The 25656-nt window shown below is 40.4% G+C and overlaps 1 protein-coding gene across 1 annotated transcript in view; it reads right to left on the reverse strand.

Annotated features, from left to right (window-relative positions):
• Window positions 1-25656, reverse strand: part of LOC124607235 (pyridine nucleotide-disulfide oxidoreductase domain-containing protein 2-like) — a 177333-nt gene that overhangs the window by 73654 nt on the left and 78023 nt on the right. The window contains exon 6 of the mRNA XM_047139508.1: window positions 22925-23066. Coding sequence (XP_046995464.1) covers window positions 22925-23066 — 142 coding nt within the window. The remainder of the gene's footprint in view (window positions 1-22924; window positions 23067-25656) is intronic.

Consider the following 25656-nt stretch of genomic DNA (forward strand, 5'->3'; position numbering starts at 1 on the left):
TCCTAATATTCTTGTGGCTATATCTTTTGATGTTGTAGTCTGAGTTAACAATTTTCACAGATCATAAGCAATCTTTTTGTCCTTGGCATACTCAGTGTGGTTGAGTGAAGTCATTGTTTCAAAGGTGAGTTACTCTGCCCGCCATTTTTCCGATATCCTTACAATCGAACCTTCCTCTGTGCACCTTGTTCAACTGTGTCACCTTCAATAAACTTCACTATTTCCATGTAGAGCCTTTCAACAAAACTCAGTTAACTTGAATTCAATGAACAGGGTTTAATTCCTAGATTTCCAGTTGCTGAAATTAATGTCAAACACTTGGCATTCCACACACTAACTATCACACTGTTAGACCTGAATTAACTGGGACTTGGCCGGTAACCTGTTGAGAAAACTAAATTTCTGTACTAACAATGCCAGACAAAACTGGAGCTCCCAATATTAGAAACAACACTTCATGTACAAATTACTCACTCAGCAGCATAAGAGAAAAATGACTGGCCAAGTATATTACAAAAGAACAAAATGTGCACAGAGATAAGTTGAATATTCTAATGTAGTTATTAAACTGTTCACATCTCAACATTAGGAGAAGTGTCAGGAGTTCAGTCTGTGTAACAGCACCAATTTTGGGGTAAAAAGCAGAGTTCTCTGACTGCACTGTAACCATGTAGCTCCTCTTCCAACAAACTTCTGTAACCTCTGCCATGGCAAGAGTTTTTTCAAGTGCTATCTCAAGTCAGCTGATGTGTGTCCATGGTTTTTATACATATCAACAATATATGGACTCTATCTCTCATTGTCAGGCCTGGTTTAAGGCCCAAGCAACGCAAGTCGCTGCTTGGGGCATGAAGATGAGAGGGGACCAAAGGCACCAAGTGCAATGTATCTGTAGATAGGGTAGAGGAAGGGGTGTGAACCAATATGTCACATATGTGGAGAAATGTTCTCAAACTGGCATTGCTCGCATTTGATTAATATAAGAGAGGGAGCATCCAACATGTTTTATCCCTTACCTAATGATGTTTTCGTAACTGGATTGGTGATAGTGCCACAGCTCTCAATCCTTGAAGAATGATCTCATGGACATATTTGTTGAGAGTGTTGAAATATCACAAACATGTCATGAAGAGGAGCTTTTGAGTCTACAGTGGGCAGCAGAGACTCACTATCAATTGTTTGGAGTCTTCCAAGCTGACAAAAAGTGTAATGTTTCTGGGAGTTATTATTGTAGTCTATCCTTGTATAACAATATGGAGAATAATTTACTGCTTGCCATTTTCTGGTGTTTTAGTAATCTGTCCTTATTCAGCAAGATGATGAACCATTTTATTGCTTACTGGATGTGAGGTGATGGTATGACACGTCTACCCATTTCAGGATGCCAAAATCTTGTTACCAGTTTCATTATGCTTTTTGTTCCTCACATTTTGCAGCTGTTTTTCTCAGATGGTTAAGAGATTTTGAACATATGTGGATAAAACAGAGCAAACAGTAGCTTGACCACAGGTGTACTAAGATTACCACCATATCGTCCTAAATATGAAAATGAGGAATATATTATCTACATGAGATAAAAAATTATAAATTATCTGATAGAGTAACACAAATAATTTAGTTTATTAGTAATGCTGTAAATGTTTTTAACCACGCAGATAACCTTAGTAATAGCAAAGCATGTAAAGTACATATCTTTTAAAATATTTTAATGTAGCATTTTTTACATTTTCTAGCACCATTATGCAGTTTTGCTGTTGCGTGCCATACATCCCTTCAAGAAGGAGAACCTTCAGGGATGTGGAACAAGTAAAGGTAGACATTAGCAAAAGCAAAGAAATTATAGAAACTTAATTTGGTTACAATCTCAACAATAAACTATCACTACACTGTTTAGCGCTATTCACACTTATGTTACAGAAATTTAATCAGGTAGATTAGAAATAAAGCTGCTACTCTGAGAAAAGGGGGTGTCTCCAAAGTTATACTATATAGATACTGTTTGCCTGCTATTTGTAGTCTAATATTATTACATTCTTCTACATTTTATTTTGTCCTTATTCCATATTGACAGAGAGTCACCATGTTAAGTTTTAGATTTGGCACTGTTAATGTTAGACGGTGGACACATGCCCTTCCTTTCACCACCACTTATGCCCTTGGACAGAATCTGCGTATCCCATCTATCTGTGTTTAGTGTTACTCTTGTGAAAGTTCGTGAATGCTTTCAAAATGTTTGCAAATAATGTAAATCAGTGAGGACATGGGTACCAGCCTGAAATTTACCTAACTTAATATAGGAAACTGCTTAAAAACCACATCCAGGATGGCCTACACAACAGCCCTCATCATTAATTTGTCATGTGGATTCAATCTGGAGCCAGCAAGCCTGCCCAGATCCTGGAAGTGGTGTGCTAACACTCATGTCCGTCCTGGAGGGAGGCTAAATGTTATTTGATTATTATATTATTTTTCAAGGCAAATGACTTTTATTTACAGTACATAATGCTGTAACACTTTCGTCTGCCAGGTAGAATTTTTTTATTCTCACAAACAAAACCTTTGGCAAGGTTACAAGAATATGCCAACAGGATAAGTTGTCTTGTTATGTTCTAACAGTGCTTGATTTATGAGGTATTTCATTGCTTTCCCTGTGAAGAATCTTTTACAAAAACCAATTGGGAGGCAATGAAGTTTCACTCAATTAAATTTGTCAGTATTCTGTTATAAGTCAGTTTCTCAAACACTTTTGAAAACTTAGGAAGGAGTGGCATTGGCATGTAATTAGATGTGGTTTGCTTATCTTCAGTTTAGTAGATCTGTGTTACTATAGAATATTTAAATTGGTCAGGAAATATGCCGAAAGTCATTGATTTATTACAAAGATATTTTAAGGGTGTACCTATAGAGTCCCATGAACCATGGACCTTGCCGTAGGTGGGGAGGCTTGTGTGCCTCAACGATACAGATAGCCGTACCATAGGTGCAACCACAACGGAGGGGTATCTGTTGAGAGGCCAGACAAACATGTGGTTCCTGAAGAGGGGCAGCAGCCTTTTCAGTAGTCACAGGGGCAACAGTCTGGATGATTGACTGATCTGGCGTTGTAACACTAACCAAAATGGCCTTGCTGTTCTCGTACTGTGAACGGTTGAAAGCAAGGGGGAAACTACAACCATAATTTTTCCCGAGGGCATACAGCTTTACTGTATGATTAAATGATGATGGTGTCCTCTTGGGTAAAATATTCCGGAGGTAAAATAGTCCCCCATTCGGATCTCCGGGTGGAGACAACTCAGGAGGACGTCGTTATCAGGAGAAAGAAAACTGGCGTTCTACGGATCGGAGTGTGGAATGTCAGATCCCTTAATCAGGCAGGTAGGTTAGAAAATTTAAAGGGAAATGGATAGGTTAAAGTTAGATATAGTGGGAATTAGTGAAGTTCGGTGGCAGGAGGAACAAGACTTTTGGTCAGGTGAATACAGGGTTATAAATACAAAATCAAATAGGGGTAATGCAGGAGTAGGTTTAATAATGAATAAAAAAATAGGAGTACGGGTAAGCTACTACAAACAGCATAGTGAACACATTATTGTGGCCAAGATAGACATGAAGCCCATACCTACTACAGTAATACAAGTTTATATGCCAACTAGCTCTGCAGATGATAAAGAAATTGATGAAATGTATGATGAGATAAAAGAAATTATTCAGATAGTGAAGGGAGACGAAAATTTAATAGTCATGGGTGACTGGAATTCGAGAGTAGGAAAAGGGAGAGAAGGAAACATAGTAGGTGAATGTGGATTGGGGCTAAGAAATGAAAGAGGAAGACGCCTGGTAGAATTTTGCGCAGAGCATAACTTAATCATAGCTGACACTTGGTTCAAGAATCATGAAAGAAAGTTTTATACATGGAAGAACCCTGGAGATACTAGAATATGTCAGATAGATTATATAATGGTAAGACAGAGATTTAGGAACCAGGTTTTAAATTGTAAGACATTTCCAGGGGCAGATGTGGCTGTATTTTTTAAAGTAATGTCTGTTAGTGATGCATGTAGTGTCTGCACAAGTGAATCTGAAGCATCTGTATTTTCTCACTGTGATGAAGTAATCATTGAGTTTAGTGGCAAATAATTTGGAAGTGTCACTAATTCTGCCAGAGCTATTTTCTGGGGCTCAGTTTCATTTGGGTCAATATTTTGTTTGTTTCTTGTTTAATAAAGTTCCAAATAATTTCTGTCTTTTCTTGGAGTGTTTTATTTTTGAGCATAGTAGAAGAGTTTTATTTTTTGATTGGTTGTAAAGGATTGTCAAATCCTGATCACTGTTTGTTCTCTGAATTACATAGAGCTCCCTCTTCCTAGCACAACATACTTGCACTACTGGCCATTAAAATTGCTACACCAAGAAGAAATGCAGATGATAAATGGGTATTCATTGGACAAATATATTATACTAGAACTGACATGTGATTACATTTTCATGCAGTTTGGGTGCATAGATCCTGAGAAATCAGTATCCAGAACAACCACCTCTGGCTGTAATAACGGCCTTGATATGCCTGGGCATTGAGTCAAACAGAGCTTGGATGGAATGTACAGGTACAGCCACCCATGCAGCTTCAACATAATACCACAGTTTGTCAAGGGTAGTGACTGGCATATTGTGACAAGCTAGTTGCTCAGCCACCATTGACCAGACATTTTCAGTTGGTGAGAGATCTGGAGAGTGTGCTGGCCAGGGCAGCAGTCGAACATTTTCTGTATCCAGAAAGGCCTGTACAGGACCTGCAACATGCGGTCGTGCATTATCCTGCTGAAATGTAGGGTTTCCCAGAGATCAAATGAAGGGTAGAGCCATGGGTCATAACACATCTGAAATGTAACGTCCACTGTTCAAAGTGCCATCAATGCGAACAAGAGGTGGCAGAGACATGTAACCAATGGTACCCCATATCATCATGCCAGGTGATACACCAGTATGGTGATGATGAATACATGCTTCCAATGTGCATACACCATGATGTCACCAAACACAGATATGACCATCATGATGCTGTAAACAGAATCTGGATTCATCCAAAAAAAAAAGACGTTTTGCCATTCGTGCAACCAGGTTCATCATTGAGTTCACCATCGCAGGCGCTCCTGTCTGTGATATAGCAACAAAGGTAACCGCAGTGATGGTCTCCAAGCTGATAGTCCATACTGCTTCAAACATTGTCGAACTGTTCGTGCAGATGGTTGTTGTCTTGCAAACATCCCCATCTGTTGACTCAAGGATTGAGACATGGCTGCACGATCCGTTACAGCCATGCAGATAAGATGACTGTCATCTCGACTGCTAGTGATATGAGGCCGTTGGGATCCAGCAGTATTACCCTCCTGATCCCACCGATTCCATATTCTGCTAACAGTCATTGGATCTTGACAAATGCGAGCAGTAATGTTGCGATACGATAAACCACAATTGCAATAGGCTACAATCCGACCTTTATCAAAGTCGGAAATGTGGTGGTAGGCATTTCTCCTCCTTACATGAGGCATCACAACAACGTTTCACCAGGAAATGCTGTTTGTGTTTGAGAAATTGGTTGGAAACTTTCCTCACGTCAGTACATTGTAGGTGTCACCACCAACGCCAACCTTGTGTGAATGCTCTGAAAAGCTAATCATTTGCACATCACAGCATCTTCTTCCTGTCGGTTAAATTTCGTGTCTGTAGCATGTCACCTTCATGGTGTTGCAATTTTAATGACCAGTAGTGTATATTCCAATGATTTACCCACCTCTTATCCTTGCTCCTGTTCAGTTTCGCCCATATTTGGTTTAGGAGGAAAACTGAAGGTACCACAGTAATATGTTCAAGAGAGAGTTAAATTTTCAATCAACATTGTCTGGTTTATAAATTTCTTCCCATAATTTCTCTCAATGGACTGTCATAGATTCAATGTTCATGATTTTGCAATACAATATGTTTCTTCTACAATCTGTAACTCTCTCATCAGTAAATTTTATTTTTAACAGCTAACTATCCTGATCAGATAAACCACTGACTCCTGATTTACAGCTAAAACACTGTAAGTTGTTGGGTCTAAAAACAGACTGCCAAAAGCTGTTGCACTGTGTCCTCCAGTCATTGTAGGGAATTTTACTGTGTAAAATAGTCCAAATATGGACATCAACAACTCTGGGTGCCCTCAGTCAGTACGATCAGATAAAAAATCAACATCAAAGTCTCCACAACAATGATTCTCCAGTTAAGTCTGTGTAACCTTATTAAAACTGTTTTTAGCTGCTTCATGAGGTTATCATTAATGGTTTAAATTTATTATGATAACACGAGATTCAAATTCGCCACATGAAAAGGCAATGGAAGATTGATTCAAAGTGATGTGGCACACATATCATTACAGAGAGATAAAGTGATTGTGATTTTCCTTGGTTCCATAAAGTACTTGTAATATAGGACACATCATTTTGATTACTTCTAGACAATATAAATATAATATGCTTCACAGAAATAACATACAATAGTTTACAGAGTGTGACATAATGCTAACTGATTTACACCAGAGCTAAAAATACATTTTTGTGACTCATATATTTTACATGAGTAGCTTAGTTTCTTTTTAATTTGTAATTATAGTTTCTTTTAATATTTTACGTGATGTTTATCACTCACAGTATGAATTTTATACCAGCATATTTAGGTCCTTTTTCAAAAATTTGAAGTCTGTGTGAAATGCACCGTAGTTGTTTTTTATTCTTCATGTTATGAGAATGAACGCTCTCACTGGTCTCCAGTTATGTGGCATCTTGTCATGCAGTCACAATGGTCTTGAATATATACAGTAACAGAAACATCAAAATATTATGTTCTTTGAAACAGTTTCCACAAGATTCTCATTGCTTCTTTTTCAATGTAATTTGTATGTCTTCTTCTGAAGTGTGAATATTCTTTTCATTCAGGTGATGGTTGAGTTCTCCCATACTGTGATACCATATTGCATGTATTGTTCAAAGTGTCAATGATATACAGTGTACAAGAGGTCTTCATGTGCATATTGAATCAATTGTTTCATTACAAATATCACTGAGATTAGCTTGTTGGATACAGTATTTATCTGCTGCTTCCAATTTAGCTCACTCTCTATTGTTATGCCTAAAAACTTAACTGACATTTCTTTTTCCAGATCTTTTTCACCTAGAAAAAAATCTATGTGTTCTTCCTCTTGTTTCATGTTGACAACCATGTCCATAGTTTTTTTTCAGATTAATAATCAGTGCATTGTCCATGAGCCATTGTGCTGTATTACTGACTGACATGAAAGTGTTTTTCTCAATTGCTTCTAAGTTGTTGGAAAAATTTAGCACAGTCATATCATCTGCATACAGTATCTTATTTTCATTTTCACACTTGTACATTATTTACAAATAAACTGAAGAGGATGGGTCTTGTAAGAGATCTTTGAGGTACTCCATACTTAATGCTTATAACTTCTGATCTGTTTGTGTAGTCAGTGGTCACATATTGCCTCCTGTTTCTGAGATATGATGTTATCCAGTCTGCTGCTTGTCCACAAATATCAGTATACTCTAGTTTCTTGAGTAGGACTGCATGATTAATTGTGTCAAGTGCTTTGGATAAGTCAAGAAAAAACCCAGACACTACCATCTGGTTGTCTAAGACCTGTACAATAAATTCTGTTAATGATTCAATTGCTGTTTCTGTTGATTTCCCTTCCTGGTATCCATGCTTTGGTGAGTTAGTGTATTATGCTCTTCCAGGTAAGCAGTTAGTCTGTTGACCATGAGCATTTCTAATATTTTGGAGAAGCCTGATAACAAGGATACTGGTCTATAATTATTAGGCTCATCATTTTTTCCCTTTTTGTATACTGGTACTACTTTAATTAATTTAAGTTGATCAGGAAATATTCCTTCTTGGAATGAGCAGTTGACAATATCCAATAGTGGTGTAATTATGTCCATAGCCACCTGCTTGATTAGGTAGTCTGATACTTCATCATGTCCAGCACACTTTTTTCCCTTAAGCTTTCTTTATAACCTTTGTCACTTCCTGTTTTGATACTGGTTTCAGAAATACTGAGTGGCATGGCTTATCTTTCACTGTGGTCTGATGAGTTCCCCGGTTATTGCTTGTGTGCTTTAGGTTTTCCATTGTATCTATGTAGTTATTATACAGAATGTTGGCAATTTTTGTTTTGTCTGTAATTATTATGTTATTCACTTTCATATTTTCTATTTAATTTGTTTTTGTGTGTATTTTTTGTTGACCCTCTCAGAGTTAATTACATCCCAGACAGCTTCCATTTCATGTTGTCTTTGTTTATCATAATTATAGAAAATGAAAAAATACAATTAATCATTTCTCGGGAACTGATTGGTGTGATACCTAACTGAAATATGCAGTTTCAATATGTGTGAAAGCATGCTCCTAAAGGTGTTTTTAATATTTTCTACATTTTAATTGATTTCAATTTTGTTGTTGAAACTGCAGTCTTTTGATAGTATGATAAAAAACTCTGTTTTAGTGGGGGTTGGAAGATGGGTACATGTGGGTAGCCAGAAAGTGCATTGGAGACACACAGTTATAGGCAGTGTATAGATGCAGAATGGTTGTCAGATTGTACAGTATATTCACCATGTACACTGTCCAGTCACATTAATGTTATCACCTGTCAAAAGCCTGAATAACCACCTTTTGCTGTCTGGACTGTTGCAAGATGGAGAGTCTATGAGGCTTTGGAAGTTACCCACAGGGATATGGAGCCATGCCAACTCCAATACTGTGGCCAACTGTTCTAGGTCTCTCTGTTGAGGATCCATGACACATACAGTGTGATTCAGGTGGTCCCACAGATTCTCGATTGGGTTTAAATCCAGAAAGTTTGGTGGCCAGGGGAGTATGGGGCTGTGTGATATGTTGCACTTTCCTACTGGTAGACACCACTGTTCCAACCTGCAGGTAAGGGTGGACATGGTTCCCAAGGATAGAAATGTACTTTTCTTGATCCATTGTGCCTTCTAGAATGACAAAATCATCTGTAACGCCATGAAAACATTCCCTAGGCTGTAAAATTCCATCCTTGACACTTCTGATGTTGCAACAAGCGTCTGACTGATGGAGCACAAAATGTAATTCATCTGTAAAGGCCACCTGTCACCACTCAGTAGATATCCAGTTGTGGTAATGGCATGCAAATCAAGCCTTCATCGGCAATGAACAGCAGTCAGCATGGGTGCACAAGCCAGGTGCCTGCTGAGGAAGCTCATACACAGCAACATTAGCAGAACAGTTGTTGAGACACTGTTGGTAGCCCCCTGGTTCATCTGGGCAGTCAGTTGCTCAACAGTTGCATGTCCATTCACCCATACATATCTCCATAGCCATCATTCACCCCTATCATCTATGGCTTGTGTTGCATCATGGTTGCTGCGGTGCTGGTTTTGGATAGTGCCATTTTGACGGGCATGGTATATTTTGCCAAGACAGTACATGAATAGTTTACAAACTTAGCCATTTTAGTAATGCTTCCACCCTTGACTTGAAAGTCAATGATCTTGTCCTTTTGGATGTCAGGTAAATCCATTTCCACATTATGATACTGACTGCACTGTTTTCCACATTGACCCTCACTGCTAGTGCTGTTAAATGCCATCTGTGATTGGTTATTGTATGTCAATGTGAAACATAGGTGGTAGTCACATTAATGTGACTGGATTGTGTAGTTAGAGCAATTACAAATACAGGGTTATTACAAATGATTGAAGCGATTTCACAGCTCTACAATAACTTTATTATTTGAGATATTTTCAGAATGCTTTGCACACACATACAAAAACTCAAAAAGTTTTTTTAGGCATTCACAAATGTTCGATATGTGCCCCTTTAGTGATTCGGCAGACATCAAGTCGATAATCAAGTTCCTCCCACACTCGGCGCAGCATGTCTCCATCAATGAGTTCAAAAGCATCGTTGATGCGAGCTCGCAGTTCTGGCACGTTTCTTGGTAGAGGAGGTTTAAACACTGAATCTTTCACATAACCCCACAGAAAGAAATCGCATGGGGTTAAGTCGGGAGAGCATGGAGGCCATGACATGAATTGCTGATCATGATCTCCACCACGACCGATCCATCGGTTTTCCAATCCTCTGTTTAATAAATGCCGAACATCATGATGGAAGTGCGGTGGAGCACCATCCTGTCGAAAGATGAAGTCGGCACTGTCGGTCTACAGTTGTGGCATGAGCCAATTTTCCAGCATGACCAGATACACGTGTCCTGTAACGTTTTTTTTTGCAGAAGAAAAAAGGGCTGTAAACTTTAAACCGTGAGATTGCACAAAACACATTAACTTTTGGTGAATTGCGAATTTGCTGCACGAATGCGTGAGGATTCCCTACCACCCAGTTTCGCACATTGTGTCTGTTCACTTCACCATTAAAAAAAAATGTTGCTTCATCACTGAAAACAAGTTTCGCACTGAACGCATCCTCTTCCATAAGATGTTGCAACCGCGCCAAAAATTCAAAGCGTTTGACTTTGTCATCGGGTGTCAGGGCTTGTAGCAATTGTAAACAGTAAGGCTTCTGCTTTAGCCTTTTCCGTAATATTTTATAAACCGTCGGCTGTGGTACGTTTAGCTCCCTGCTTGCTTCATTCGTCGACTTCCGCGGGCTACGCGTGAAACTTGCCCGCACGCGTTCAACCGTTTCTTCGCTCACTGCAGGCCGACCCATTGATTTCCCCTTACAGATGCATCGCCGTATGGAGTTAGCAGTTGGTGGATCTTTGTTGAACTTCGTCCTGAAGTGTCGTTGCACTGTTATGACTGAATGATGTGAGTGAATTTCAAGCACGACATACGCTTTCTCGGCTCCTGTCGCTATTTTGTCTCACTGCGCTCTTGAGCACTCTGGCGGCAGTAACCTGAAGTGCGGCTTCAACCGAACAAAACTTTATGAGTTTTTCTATGTATCTGTAGTCTGTCGTGACCATATGTCAATTAATGGAGCTACAGTGAATTTACGAAATCGCTTCAATCATTTGTAATAGCCCTGTATTTCATTGATATTACAGTACAACACTTGGATTTTGTTTTATTTTGTGAGACATAAAACTTTTTCCATCTGCTTCAATATTTGGGCTTTCTTCTTTTCTTCATTTCATTTATTTTTTATTTTTTTACCTTCTGTTTTCATTTACCTCCACTATGAATAAGGAACAATTACAGTGGATACCAAGAGAAAGGGTGGATAACTTTTACCTTTAGATTCATATGTTGCAAACCACTGTGAAGAGCATGGCAGAGAGTCTCACCATTATACCACAGTTAGGGCTTCTTCCCGCTCCAATTGCAATGGAGAATAGAAAAATGAGTGCTTAAATATCTCTGTGCATGCTATAACTAGTCTCATTTTATATTCATGGTCATCAAGGAAGTGATACATAGGAGGTTGAAAAATATCTCGAAATTCTGGGATCAAAAATACATGTACCAGGAAAAGAGTTCCATTTAATACAGGGGGTTTGGTTTAATCAAGATGCACTACAAGCAATATTGCAGAAACCTGTAGTGGTTTCTTTTATTTTTTCCTCCCTGCCAGTCTTCTGACTGGTTTCATGCAGCCCACCGTAAGTGTACTCCTGTGCCGATCTTTTCATCTCAGGCTAGCATTTTCAACCTACATCCTCAATGATTTGCTGGATGCATTCCACTTGCTGTCTTCCTCTTGGAGTTTCTGTTTTATATCCATACTCAAAGTTCATGACTGATCTACATCAGAAGCAGCCATGAGGATAATGAGAACAGGTTCACAACTAGATCACAAAGAAGATTAACACATACTAGAAGCAGACATCAATGAGCATACACTACATGAATCCCTGTGTGCAAAATTTGTAGGTGCTCTAATTACTAATTTTGTCTGTGTGCCTCTTTATAGTTCACACTACCTGCCAGCTGTGCCCCCTGATGGAACTAATGTCTATACAGGTCGGAATGCAAGGCTCCTCTGACCACTTGTGTCAGCAGGTGCCGACAGTTGCTATTTCCAGTTTAATGACTACAATGGCACAATCTGCGACCCCACAAACAACGTATCCGGCACCATTCCCTGCATATGATGATGCAGCAGTAGACTGTAATGCTTATCAAACATGCCTGTGGCAACATTTCCAGCATTTCGGGTAATAGACATAAACTTGTGCAAGGCCCTTTTTTTTTTGGTCATGGATTTCACCTTGCATGTATCAGCTGCTGTGTCAGATCACCCCTTACAAGAACCTGCAAGCCTTTCTTTTGATCGGCTGTGTGAGTTACTTTCTACCTATCACTGTAAATGTATTCACATTATTGCTGCTCGTATGGAGTTTTATCACTGCCAAAATCAGCCAAAACAGTCATACAGAGCATGGGCAGAAGAACTACATGGACTTAACTGCCATTGTAATTTTGTGACAAGTGTTCATAAGGAATCTTATGCAGGTCAGGTGGTTCATGATGCAATCATACATTTTGCTTCTGACAGGGAAGTTTGAGAGTGGGCTCTAGAGTGCAAAAATCCTTCACTTACAGAAGTATTGAACATAAGTTAGTAATATGAAGTTTCATGGGTTGCAAGTAATCAGACAGAAGACTGGTCTGAAGTTAAAGAAATCAGTTCCTATCATCCCTCCCTGCCTTTAGGCAGTTTGCTAGGGAATGTAGATGCCTTTGCAGCAGTCCAGAGATATCTTGGCATTGTATAGGTCCTTATTGTCTGCGACAACAACTGCCCACAACACTTAAGTGTCACCTTCGTGCTCCACTGCCTTCATGCCCATATTGCTTCATTCGACACAAATGGACTGCATGTCCCAAGTGCTGGGCAATGTGTAATAGATGCCACAAGAAAGGACACAATACTTCTGTATGTAACTCCTTTCCAAATCTGAGTGAGGATGAGGCACACATGACTGTGAACAGTGTATCAGCAGTGACGGTGTTGCATAGCAAGTTATATATTGAAGTACATGTGTTTAACAAACTGTTGAGAATGCAGATGGACATGGGTGCAGCAGAGACATTGGTGAATTCTCAGACTTATGTGGATTTGGGTTCTGCCCCCTCTGACTCCAGTGTCTGGTGAGTTATAAAAAACAACTGATTCTCATTCTTGGACAGTTTTCTGCACTTGTGACTTGCAAGGCTGTGGTTTGATCATTAACATTCCTAGTTGTGGACAATGCTTACACTGAAAATCTGTTTGGTTTGGATGCTTTTAACTGTTTGGAATCTCTATTGATGATGAAGTTCATTTGGTTTATGATAAAGTTCCATAACAACAGAATTTCAGGCTCATGATGCAATGAAACATTCTGCCTGCCACCCTTTTCTCTAGGCCCACGCCATACCATTAACTTTAGGGGATCAAGTAAAAGCAGAATTAGATCATTTTTGATCCTTAATGTTATTTGTGACTGGTAGAAGCCGACCTCAGGGAGGATCAGTTTGGATTCCAGAGAAATGTTGGAACACATGAGGCAATACTGACCCTAGGCCTTATCTCAGAAGATAAGTTAAGGAAAGGCAAACGTACATTTCTAGCATTTGTAGACTAAGGCAATAATGACCCTATGACTTATCTTAGAAGATAAGTTAAGGAAAGGCAAACCTACATTTCTGGCATTTGTAGACTTAGTGAAGGCTTTTGACAATGTTGACTGGAATACTCCCCTTCAAATTCTTAAGGTGGCAGGGTTCAAATACAGGGAGCAAAAGGCTATTTACAATTTGTATAGAAACCAGATGGCAGTTATAAGAGCCGAGGGCATGAAAGGGGAGCATTGGTTGGGAAGGGAGTGAGTCAGGGTTGTATCCCCAATGTTATTCAATCAGTATACTGACCAAGCAGTAAAGGAAACTAAAGAAAAATTTGGAGTAGGAATTAAAATCCAGGGAGAAGAAATATAAACTTTATGGTCTGCTGATGACACTGTAATTCTGTCAGAGACAGCAAAACACCTGGAAGAGCAGTTGAACAGAATAGACCGGGTCCTGAAAGGAGGATATAACAAAAACAAAACAAGGATAATGGAATGTAGTCAAATTAAAGTAGGTGATGCTGAGGGAATTAGAGTAGGAAATGAGACACTTAAAGTAGTAGATAAGTTTTGCTATTTGGTGAGCAAAATAACTGATTATGGTCGATGTCGAGAGGATATAAAATGTAGACTGGCAATGGCAAGGAAAACGTTTCTGAAGAAGAGAAGTAAGGGTCAGAAAGTCATTTCTGAAAGTATTTGTATGGAGTGTAGCCATGTATGGAGGTGAAACATGGATGATAACTAGTTTAGACAAGAAGAGAATAGAAGCTTTCAAAATGTGGTGCTACAGAAGAATGCTGAAGATTAGATGGGTAGATCACATAACTAATGAGGAGGTATTGAATAGAATTGGAGAGAAGAGATATTCGTAGCGCAACTTGACTAGAAGAAGGGATCGGTTGGTAGGGCATATTCTGAGGCATCAAGGGATCACCAGTTTAGTATTGGAGGGCAACGTGGAGGGTAAAAATAGTAGAGGGAGACCAAGAGATGAATACACTAAACAGATTCAGAAGGATGTAGGTTGCAGTAAGTACTGGGAGATGAAGAAGCTTGCACAGGATAGAGTAGCATGGAGGACTGCATCAAACCAGTCTCTGGACTGAAGACCACCACCACCACCACTACAACAACAACAACAACAACAACAATGTTATTTGCCCTTTTTCTTCCAGTGAATGGTCAAACCACTGGAGATAGTAAAAAAAATACCAGTAAGATACACTTCTGCTGTGATTAAAAAAAAAATCTATTAATGCACAGTCAGTTATTGATACTGTACCCATTCTTTGCTGTGCCCTGACGAGCTGCTAGAAAAATTATTGAGACGGGGGTGGGGGTATAATTTTTCAAAGATTTATTTGGCAAAGGCATATTTAGAGCTGTGTTTGATGAGGAATCTAAAAGCCTTCTAGTTATCAATGCCCCATTTGGTTGTTATGAATATCAGTGTTTGCCTTTTGGTGTAGCAAGCGCACCAGCTATTTTTCAGTGATTTTTAGAGCAACTTGTTGCATCGGTTCCAGACTGCATCAACTATTTAGATGACACAGTAATGTCTGGTGCCTCTATGAAGGAACACGTGCAGTTCCTTCATGCTCTGTTTTCAGTCTTATAGTCTACAGGTTTAACTTGCAATTTGGACAAGACACAGTTTTTTCAACTATCCATTATTTATTTGGGTTTTGAAGTGTTGCTTGCTGCATACTACCACAAATTCATATTGGATGCTGCTACTGTGAGACAACCACTCCAAGCATTATTACGTTAAGGTGTTCCTTCCCATTGGTCCTCAGCTTGTGACTGGGCATTAATGTAGTTGAAATCTTAGCTGCAGTCACCCTCTTGCTTGGTCCCTCTTCAGCCAGGCCAGCACATGTGTTAGCAATGGATGCGTCTCAGTTTGGCTTTGGTGCCACACTTGCTCATAAGTATGCGAATGGATCTGAACACCCTATTCCATATGCCTCCAGATCTTTGAATTCAGTGCAACAGTATTAATCTCAGATAGAGAGAGAGAGACTTTTCTTATTATGTACGCTATAAAAAAATTCATGTTTTTCTATATGGGCCTAAGTTTCAGTTGACGACAAACTCAAACCACTGGCATCTATTTTTAGCTCTTTGGCATCCTTGCCATACAAAGTCACACATTGCTTACAGTGGTGGGCTCTTTTCCTGTTGTGATACAGTTATGAGAAACATTTTTGACCTATGGGACAATAGGCAAATGCTGACACCTTATTGCATTTGCTGACTGTTCGGGATCCAAAGTCTGACAAAGAGGAATTACTATCGCTTCATTTAGACATGGAAGCTCAAAATGTTGTTTATGGTTTTCCTATTACTAGCACTAAAATTGCAGCCACTGATCCTGTTCTAAGTAAAGTTGTTTCTTTGGTGCAGCATGGTTGACTAGACAAACCTCTGGGCCATGCTTCTGATTCTTTGAGAAATTATTTTACACCATTTGAACCACTGGGGTGCATCATGTACAAAAGCATTAGCATGCAGACATGTTTTTTGTCCAGGTATTGATGGGGAAATAGCACAAGTTCTTGCCACTCATCAGGCAGCTCTTTGTGCTTCTTTGTCACCATGGCCAGATCCTCAGCAGCCTTGGGAACAAATTCATGTAGATTTTGAGGGGCTGTTTTCGAATTTCTACTGACTTGTTGTAACTGATGCTTATTCTAAGTTCCCGTAGGTGGTGTGTTGTCTGTCTGCTTCAACAGAAGCAACCATTTCAATTTTGTCAAAAATTATTACAATGGAAGGTCTTCCATACAAGCTAGTTATAGGTAACAACCTCAGTTCATATCTCAGGAAATGGAAGGTCTTCCATACAAGCTAGTTATGGGTAACAACCTCAGTTTATATCTCAGGAATCTGAAAATCTTTATAAAAAAAAGTGGTGTTCACCATGTAATGGCTCCTCCTTTCCACTCTCAATCAAATGGGGAAGCAAAATAACTAGTATGAACATTTAAGACTCAGATGAAAAAATATGTTTTAGATGTATCACTGGAAGTAGCTTTTGACTGGACACTCAGTTCTTATAGGTTCATCCCTGTTGGTGATAAGAGTCCAGTAGAGTTGTTGCGTGGTTGTCAGCCCCAGACTCTGCCACATCTGCCTTGGCTGATGCCAAGCCTTCTGCCCAGATACCAGGCTATCTGCTGGCAACGGCGCCAGGCGCCACAACACTTCTATCGTGGCACAGCTGTCTGGGCTCACAGTTATGGCTGTCGGGGTAATTGAGTGCACTCATGGCTGTTGCCTCTGCGTCATCCACATGGTTGAGAGGAGGGCATCATGATAGATAGACCAGCTATGACCTCTGCCACTTCCACACCCTTCGTCCACCTGGCCATCTCCTTCGTCATGGCTAATGCCCTTGCCTTCTCTGCTGCCAGTGCTGGTATCTTCACAACTGTCTCCTCTCATGCTCTCATGTAGGTGCCCCCTTCAGCTGTGGAAGGCGGGGGGGGGGGGGGGGGGGCACAGCAGGACCCCATGTCCCAAGCTGTCACAGATGGTGCCTCTGCCCCTGCCACCCCCATTGCAGTCCATGCCACCTATTCCACCTCCTTCACCACAACCTCCATGGGATGTGGACCGTAAGCTGTGTCAGTAATGCCTGTCATACCATATGGCCTCTCACAGGGTGACAGGTGCCGAACCTGTCTGTGCTGACGCCACTTCCGACCCCACACACCAGTGGCAGCATGTCACATGATTCAACAACCTATGTCAACCACAGAAGAAATAGAAATGAGCAGCACATTGTTCACTTTTTTGCAAGGGAAGGAGAGTGCTGTAACTAGCAATTTTGTGTGTGGGGCTCTTCATACACTCCTGGAAATGGAAAAAAGAACACATTGACACCGGTGTGTCAAACCCACCATACTTGCTCCGGACACTGCGAGAGGGCTGTACAAGCAATGATCACACGCACGGCACAGCGGACACACCAGGAACCGCGGTGTTGGCCGTTGAATGGCGCTAGCTGCGCAGCATTTGTGCACCGCCGCCGTCAGTGTCAGCCAGTTTGCCATGGCATACGGAGCTCCATCACAGTCTTTAACACTGGTAGCATGCCGCGACAGCGTGGACGTGAACCGTATGTGCAGTTGACGGACTTTGAGCAAGGGCGTATAGTGGGCATGCGGGAGGCCAGGTGGACGTACCGCCGAACTGCTCAACACGTGCGGCGTGAGGTCTCCACAGTACATCGATGTTGTCGCCAGTGGTCGGCGGAAGGTGCACGTGCCCGTCGACCTGGGACCGGACCGCAGCGACGCACGGATGCACGCCAAGACCGTAGGATCCTACGCAGTGCCGTAGGGGACCGCACCGCCACTTCCCAGCAAATTAGGGACACTGTTGCTCCTGGGGTATCGGCGAGGACCATTCGCAACCGTCTCCATGAAGCTGGGCTACGGTCCCGCACACCGTTAGGCCGTCTTCCGCTCACGCCCCAACATCGTGCAGCCCGCCTCCAGTGGTGTCGCAACAGGCATGAATGGAGGGACGAATGGAGACGTGTCATCTTCAGCGATGAGAGTCGCTTCTGCCTTGGTGCCAATGATGGTCGTATGCGTGTTTGGCGCCGTGCAGGTGAGCGCCACAATCAGGACTGCATACGACCAAGGCACACAGGGCCAACACCTGGCATCATGGTGTGGGGAGCGATCTCCTACACTGGCCGTACACCACTGGTGATCGTCGAGGGGACACTGAATAGTGCACGGTACATCCAAACCGTCATCGAACCCATCGTTCTACCATTCCTAGACCGGCAAGGGAACTTGCTGTTCCAACAGGACAATGCACGTCCGCATGTATTCCGTGCCACCCAACGTGCTCTAGAAGGTGTAAGACAACTACCCTGGCCAGCAAGATCTCCGGATCTGTCCCCCATTGAGCATGTTTGGGACTGGATGAAGCGTCGTCTCACACGGTCTGCACGTCCAGCACGAACGCTGGTCCAACTGAGGCGCCAGGTGGAAATGGCATGGCAAGCCGTTCCACAGGACTACATGCAGCATCTCTACGATCATCTCCATGGGAGAATAGCAGCCTGCATTGCTGCGAAAGGTGGATATACACTGTACTAGTGCCGACATTGTGCATGCTCTGTTGCCTGTGTCTATGTGCCTGTGGTTCTGTCAATGTGATCATGTGCTGTATCTGACCCCAGGAATGTGTTAATAAAGTTTCCCCTTCCTGGGACAATGAATTCACGGTGTTCTTATTTAAATTTCCAGGAGTGTAGTTTGTCCATGAAATTTGTATGTGATTCAGCCACTAGAGGCCATCTGGCCTGCTAATATGACAGCAATTGTGTGCCACAGCCTGCCGGCTGCTCTCCCCTATTGGAACTAATGTTTATATAGGACAGAGTGCATGGCTCTGTCACCCACTCATGTATTGTTAATTGTCTTCCATGTGTGTGTACTGCTTGCGAAATAAATTACAGTGTTCTTGCATTAGAACAGTAGGCATCCAGGTGGATAATAGACTGAGGAGGCACCAGCAAATGGTGATAAGTTTACCAAAAAGCTCAAATCTACCTGCCAAAAAATGGAAAAATCCAGGATGGAATGTAACAATATAATGAAAATGATAGTTGCTACTCACTATATAGCGAAGATGCTGAATCACAGAAAGGCACAACAACAAGACAGTCAGAAAGTTAGCTTTCGGCCAGCAAGGCCTTTGTCAAAAATAGACAGCACACACACACACAAACACACACACACACACACACACACACACACACACACACACACACACTCATGCAAATGCAATTCACACAAACGACCACAGTCCCTGACAGCTGGAGCCAGACTGTGAACAGCAACGCAGTATGGGAGAGGCAACTGGGTGGAGGTTAGGAGGAGGCTGGGGCAGGGAGGGGGAGGGATAGCAGGGTAGTGGTGGGGGACTGTAAAGTACTGCTGGGAGTGTGCAAAGGAGGTGGAGAGTAAGACAACTAGGTGCAGTCAGGAGGTTAGACAGTGGGCAGGGAAGAGAGAGGGGGGAGGAGGGGGGAGGAGAGGGTTAGCAGAAAAGGAAAGAAGTAAAAAGACTGGGTGCATTGGTGGAATGAGTGCTGTGTAGTGCTGGAATGGGCATGGGCTAGATGAGTAAGGAAAGTGACTAATGAAGGTTAATCATTGTTCTTCCCCATCTAGCCCATTCCCATTCCAATCACTAACAAAGATTAGGTATTGTTTTTATCCATCTAGCCCATTCCCATTCCAGCACTACACAGTCCTCATTCCACCAATGCACCCTGTCTTCTTTACTTCTCTCTTTCTCCACTACCTCCCACTCTCTTCCACTCTCTGTCTAACCTCCTGACTGCACCCAGCTGCCCTACTCTCCACCTTATCCCTGCACACTCCTAGCAGCACTTTCCTGTCCCCCACCTCTACTCAGCTATTCCTCCCCCTCTCCACCCCAGCCTCCTCGTTACTCTCACGTGGTTGTCTCCTCCATAATGTGCTGCTCCCCACAGTCTGGCTCCAACTCCAGAGACTGTGTGTGAGTTGTGTTTGCACATGTGTGTGTGTGTGTGTGTGTGTGTGTGTGTGTGTGTGTGTGTGTGTGCTGTCTATTTTTGACAAAGGCCTTTCCAACAGTCTTTTTCTATCCTTTTCATTATATTGACCAACCTACCTACTATGCACTTAGAAATATCTCTCATTATACTGATATATAGGCAGGATTTCTGGCATTATTTGCATATTTTCACTCAGTAATATGGCATATTCTTCTTGTAAAATATAGCTAAAAAATGTTTACTCCACAGACATATACAGTAAGAATGTTACGTGGAGTTTAGATCTAAACATCTTGCTAAAACTGTTTCAGGGATTATATGTGTCTCATACTTTATTCCAATACATTTACGCCCATATATTTTTGTTAAAAATATTGATGTGAATATAAGAAAAATATGGGATTCACAACCACAGCACTAAAAGCAAAAATTATTTCCATATAGCCCATTCGTTCCTGTTTGGCCAACAGCCTTGCTTCATTGAATATACCAGTTCCTGTCATATCAACAATGTTAAACTATGCCTGGCATGGGCAGCAGTCGGATGGGTAACCACCCAGGTACATCTTGTGCTGTTGCCAATTTTCCATTTGTCTTTCCAGCAAAGGGGAGGTGGGCTCGTGGCATAAAATTCCTGATCACCAGATTTTGCACCAATTTCCTGGATTAAATTCCAAACTTCCTTACAGTGTCTCACTGAATGAGGGCATATGATACTGTCAATGGTGAACTATCCATCGATTGGGGATGTCAAGCTTGGTGGTCTCATTGGTGCTATTTGAGAGGAAAAGGCCATGTGTGTGCACTAGGTTTCACCCTCTCCCTTCTGCCATCATTGCACACTGCAAATGTGTCACTGCAGTATGTACAAATACAAACACACACACACACACACACACACACACACACACAAAATTACAGTAACCTACTCAGATCAGATACACAAACCTCACACTACTTTGTGAAGGAAAGATGCTAGTGTGCACAAGACTTAGGAAAGACCTTTCCAATTAGGTGCCTGATCCTGTCCCTTGGTGGTTTCCAGCCAATCATGCTATCTGACTTTACTGTTTTATCCCTGTCTGTGGTTGAAAAATAAGTTACATTCTGGTACAAAAATCTTTAAGAAGGTGCCAGAAGACGACACCACATAGGGAATTGTAAATCCCCAAATAATCAAAACAAGAGTATAGTTTATTATCTGCTTGTTCTATAACTTAATAGAATTTATAGTCACAGTAGACACTAACATTCACATCAAATGAGTTTTAACTTTACCAGTACCTAGACAGCAGCTAGTAATCTGTGTAAAGTTGCCTATATGTTGCTGTTGAAATATTAGATAAAAACAGCAGTTTTATGATGTTAAAGAAAGACCAGCGGGTTTTTCAAAGTAATTATAGGCCATTACAATTGTTGGTATAATACATTAGATAGTGTGAAGGTGACTTTTTTTTTCACATACTGCTAAAAGAAGACTACAAGGTAAACAAAGTTTACATGATTTTCAAACTGCTGGTGCCTGCTGGTTTCCTTCAATCAAAAAATTAGCAAAAACGAAGGTAGACACCATTCACCTGTAATGGATTGATGTGCAGCACATGGACACATTGAATAGTACAGTGGCTTTTGAGCTACAGCTGTGTTTTCAGTTTAAGTACACACAACCACATAGACATTGAAATACACTTGCTTGTGACTGAAGTGATCCTCACTCCTTATGGGTGGGTGTGCAGGCTAACAGATGTGAGAGGAAGGAAATGTGTCTACTTATCTACTTAGAAGGGGTAAAATGTTAGGGCAACAAAAAGACACACAGAGAGAGAGAGAGAGGGGGGGGGGGGGGGTTGCAGGAGGGAAGGGGTCACAGAAAGAGATATATCACAAGGTCTAGATAGTGGACAAATGGGGTGCAAAATTAGAAGAGACAAAAGGGTGAGGTTAGGTGTTTGGAGAGGGTACAGGCTGAGGTTTAGTTTGGGAAGGCTGCAAGAACTAAGCATATACTGGAGGGACAATTGTCACCTGCATAATCCAGAGGAGATGGTCCAGGATGGAAACAAACAAATCACGCAAGATAGGTACTGAAGCAGCTTTTGAAGTCAGTGGCGAGGTGTACAACATTTTTAGTGGCTATGTGGTTAGCCTCAGTTTGGTAGAGGTGTACATGATGTGGCTGTTTCATTTATGTTTCTACATTTTGTGAGATAGGAAAATACTGCTATTTCACTGCAGTAGGAAGGGGTTACCTTAAGGTAAGAAATAATTAGAAAATCTTGAATAACTGACAGACCATCATTAGTAGATCATGCCATAATAGAACAATCAATGAAGAAATTGAAGAAGACACTGATAAATTTAATTTGGGAAATAGGACTAAACCAAATATTGCTTTACTAATGGAAACCAGGTAAGAGAGATAAAAAACACCTGAAATATTTAATAACCATATTTCTCCAATAGAAAATTCATATTCTGACTGCATTAGTATGATTCAGTTCTTAAAAATTATTAGAGAAAGAGAAAGAAAGTGTTATCATTTAGTGTAGATGATACATTTGATTTTCAGAGAAAACATTATCACTGAAGTTGTTGCATACCAGATAGAACATGCAAGAATATTTCTAGGTCAAAATTTCATAACATCTACCATTATATAGAATAATACAGAAAACTAAAAAAAATTATAAAAGCATTCTAAGAAATTATCAGTGTGTTAATGCACTACATAGTACCTGAGAAGTAAAGATTTCAGCACCATATGACTTTGCTGCAGATGCCAGTGACTCTGAGACAGCTCCCATGCCCCCTCTTGGGTAGCCCCAAGCACCAATTTTCCCATTCACTTGGCCAAGCATGTGATGAATCAAAACATACCTAGCAATAATAAAATGCTTATAATTCATTGCAAGAATAAAATTCAACTGTAAGATGTTCTTGATATATGGAAAGGTATCAGAGACAATTATACATATTTAAGAGATAAAATATAAATAAAAAGCCTTCAAAATTTGAAATCAAGTAAAAAGTACGTTTAGACAGAAAATGGTTCCATTTAATCAAGTATGGAAAGAACAACTAAAATGCAAAATAAATTTTAGACTTTCAGAAAGCTGCTGAAGCATATTTTCTATTTAAATGCACATGAAATAAGTAAATAAAAGATGTTGAAAACTATTTAAGATGAAATATATTTTGGCTCTTTCTGAGAGAAGATAAAGATATGTGAGGTGTATGGGAACAATTACACATTCCATTCATATGTTGTAAAATGTATACCTTTCTCAACTCACAGGTATTGTCTCTTTTTCAGCACTAACTTTCAGCTTTTAGCAAGTTTTATCTGTTATAATTTCTCTTCAGCAAGATTCTGTATTGAATATTCAAGAAAAATGAATGACTTTTAGCAACAGTTAGTTCAAGTTTTGTGGAATGATAATGAGCATCTGATGTAACTGAAAGAGAGTGCAGACAGTTACAACTGTTAAGAAGGCCCACACGAAGAATGCGTAACATACACAGTCATTGAAATGAAAATTTCTTGGTTTCCAGAAGGCTTTCAATGGAGTTCCACAGTTGTGCAGACTAAAAAACAAGCATAAATACTCATGATTTTGAAGTAGTTTTTGCATAACACATCTTCATAAGGAAGTGTTTTTATCACTTTAGACGAAAAGCCTCCCAGGAGGTGTGTGACTGCCTTTGGCAGTAAATGGTAATACATATGTCATGGAGACCAAAATAATTTTTTTATTAAATCATGACATGCTTCGGGAGAATTCCATCATCAAATCTGTAGTATTAAACATATAATACAAGATAAGATATTAAAACGCATACACTGCAATGACGCAGTGAAGTTGAAAAATGTACAAAATCAATACAAAGTATCTTGTCATTTTCTATTCTGTTCAATAATACCATCTGTGCCCAAACTCACACAGGCAGGTGACCATGGTACAAGGTAAACAGTTTTGCCAGTAGGTGGCATTAGTGACAGTAGTGCTTATCACATCTGGCATAACGATTATATGAAAAAGCTTATTAAAAATGTACACCTATTATATAACTTACACATGTATGTAGATGATAGTAAAGCACTCACATTGTACTAATAAGGCCACAGCTGCCACATTCCATACTAAATTTTGAACACAGGAAGTGACGGAAATTGAAATAGCTCAGTAAATAAATTTTAACAAAAAATCCTAGAAGTAATATATGACCAGATAAAAATTACAACTAGCTCAATAAATATAAAACTTACAAATGTGGAAGGAAGGGGTTGGAGACAATTATTATGATTACAGAAAAACACCATCAATTTATGGTTTAGTAGTAGGTAATGCTTGTAACATCAAGCTTGGTCATTACAGATACACTACAAAAATTGCCAATAATTGCAGATAACTTTTGTAGCATAATTGTAATAACAGAGCTTGATGATATAAGCATTACCTACCACTTGGCCTTAAACTGGATAGGTTCCTTGTAATCATAATAAGTGCCACTGCTTCCTTCCTCCACAATTTTTAGTTTTATTAAATAAAAATTCAGTATCTCAAATGTTATCGTAGGATTCAGCCTTGTCCGTTTTTGCTATTTGTTCCTCTGCTACCTTCATTATTTTGTTTCTCATCTTCTATTTTAGTCCCTTTCCCTGTTTCAGTCAATATTTGCCTAACATCCCCTACCAAATTCTCAAGAACCTCTGGGTGTTTCAACTTATCCAAGTCCGTTCGCATTAATTTCCTATCTTTCGGGAAATTCTTCATATTTAATCTGCAGTACGGACCAATAAAATACGGTCAGTGTGTGCATCTGCCTGTACATGTTTTGTAGTTTAAAACTTGGTTCCGAAATTTCTGTTAAATCAGTATATTTATCTTAAATCTTCAAGTGAATCCATGTCCATTCCACATATTCAACCTTCTTTCATGGTTCTTATGACAATGGTAGCAATGATTAAGTAATGGTCTGTGTAAAATTTGACCAGACTGCTACCCCTTTCATTTTTTTCTCCCAGTGTATGTCCTACTACGATTTTTCTGTCTGTTCCTTTCCCTACCTTCAAATTTCAGTCATCTATCATATTTAATTTTCATCTCCCTTAACTATCTGAATAATTTCTTTTATCTCATCATCTTTCAATAGCTTCATCATATACAGAGTAAGGTGACATATAAACTTGTACTATTGCTGTGGGTGTTTGCTTCATATCTATCCTGGCTATGATAATGTGTACACTGTGGTCCTCCTAGTAGTTCACCTGTATTCTTATTTTCTTGAGCATTGATGACCTACTCCTGCAGTATCCACATTTGATTTTGTATTTTTAATCTTATACTCACCCCACCAGAAGTCCTGTTCTTCATGCCACCAGACTTCACTAATTCCCACTACACACATTCATTAGCCAGAATGATCTACTATCAATATAAACCTGTCCAAGCGATAGCAGCATCAC

Source organism: Schistocerca americana, chromosome 3, assembly GCF_021461395.2.
Source record: "Schistocerca americana isolate TAMUIC-IGC-003095 chromosome 3, iqSchAmer2.1, whole genome shotgun sequence".
Classification (NCBI taxonomy): Eukaryota; Metazoa; Arthropoda; class Insecta; order Orthoptera; family Acrididae; genus Schistocerca; species Schistocerca americana.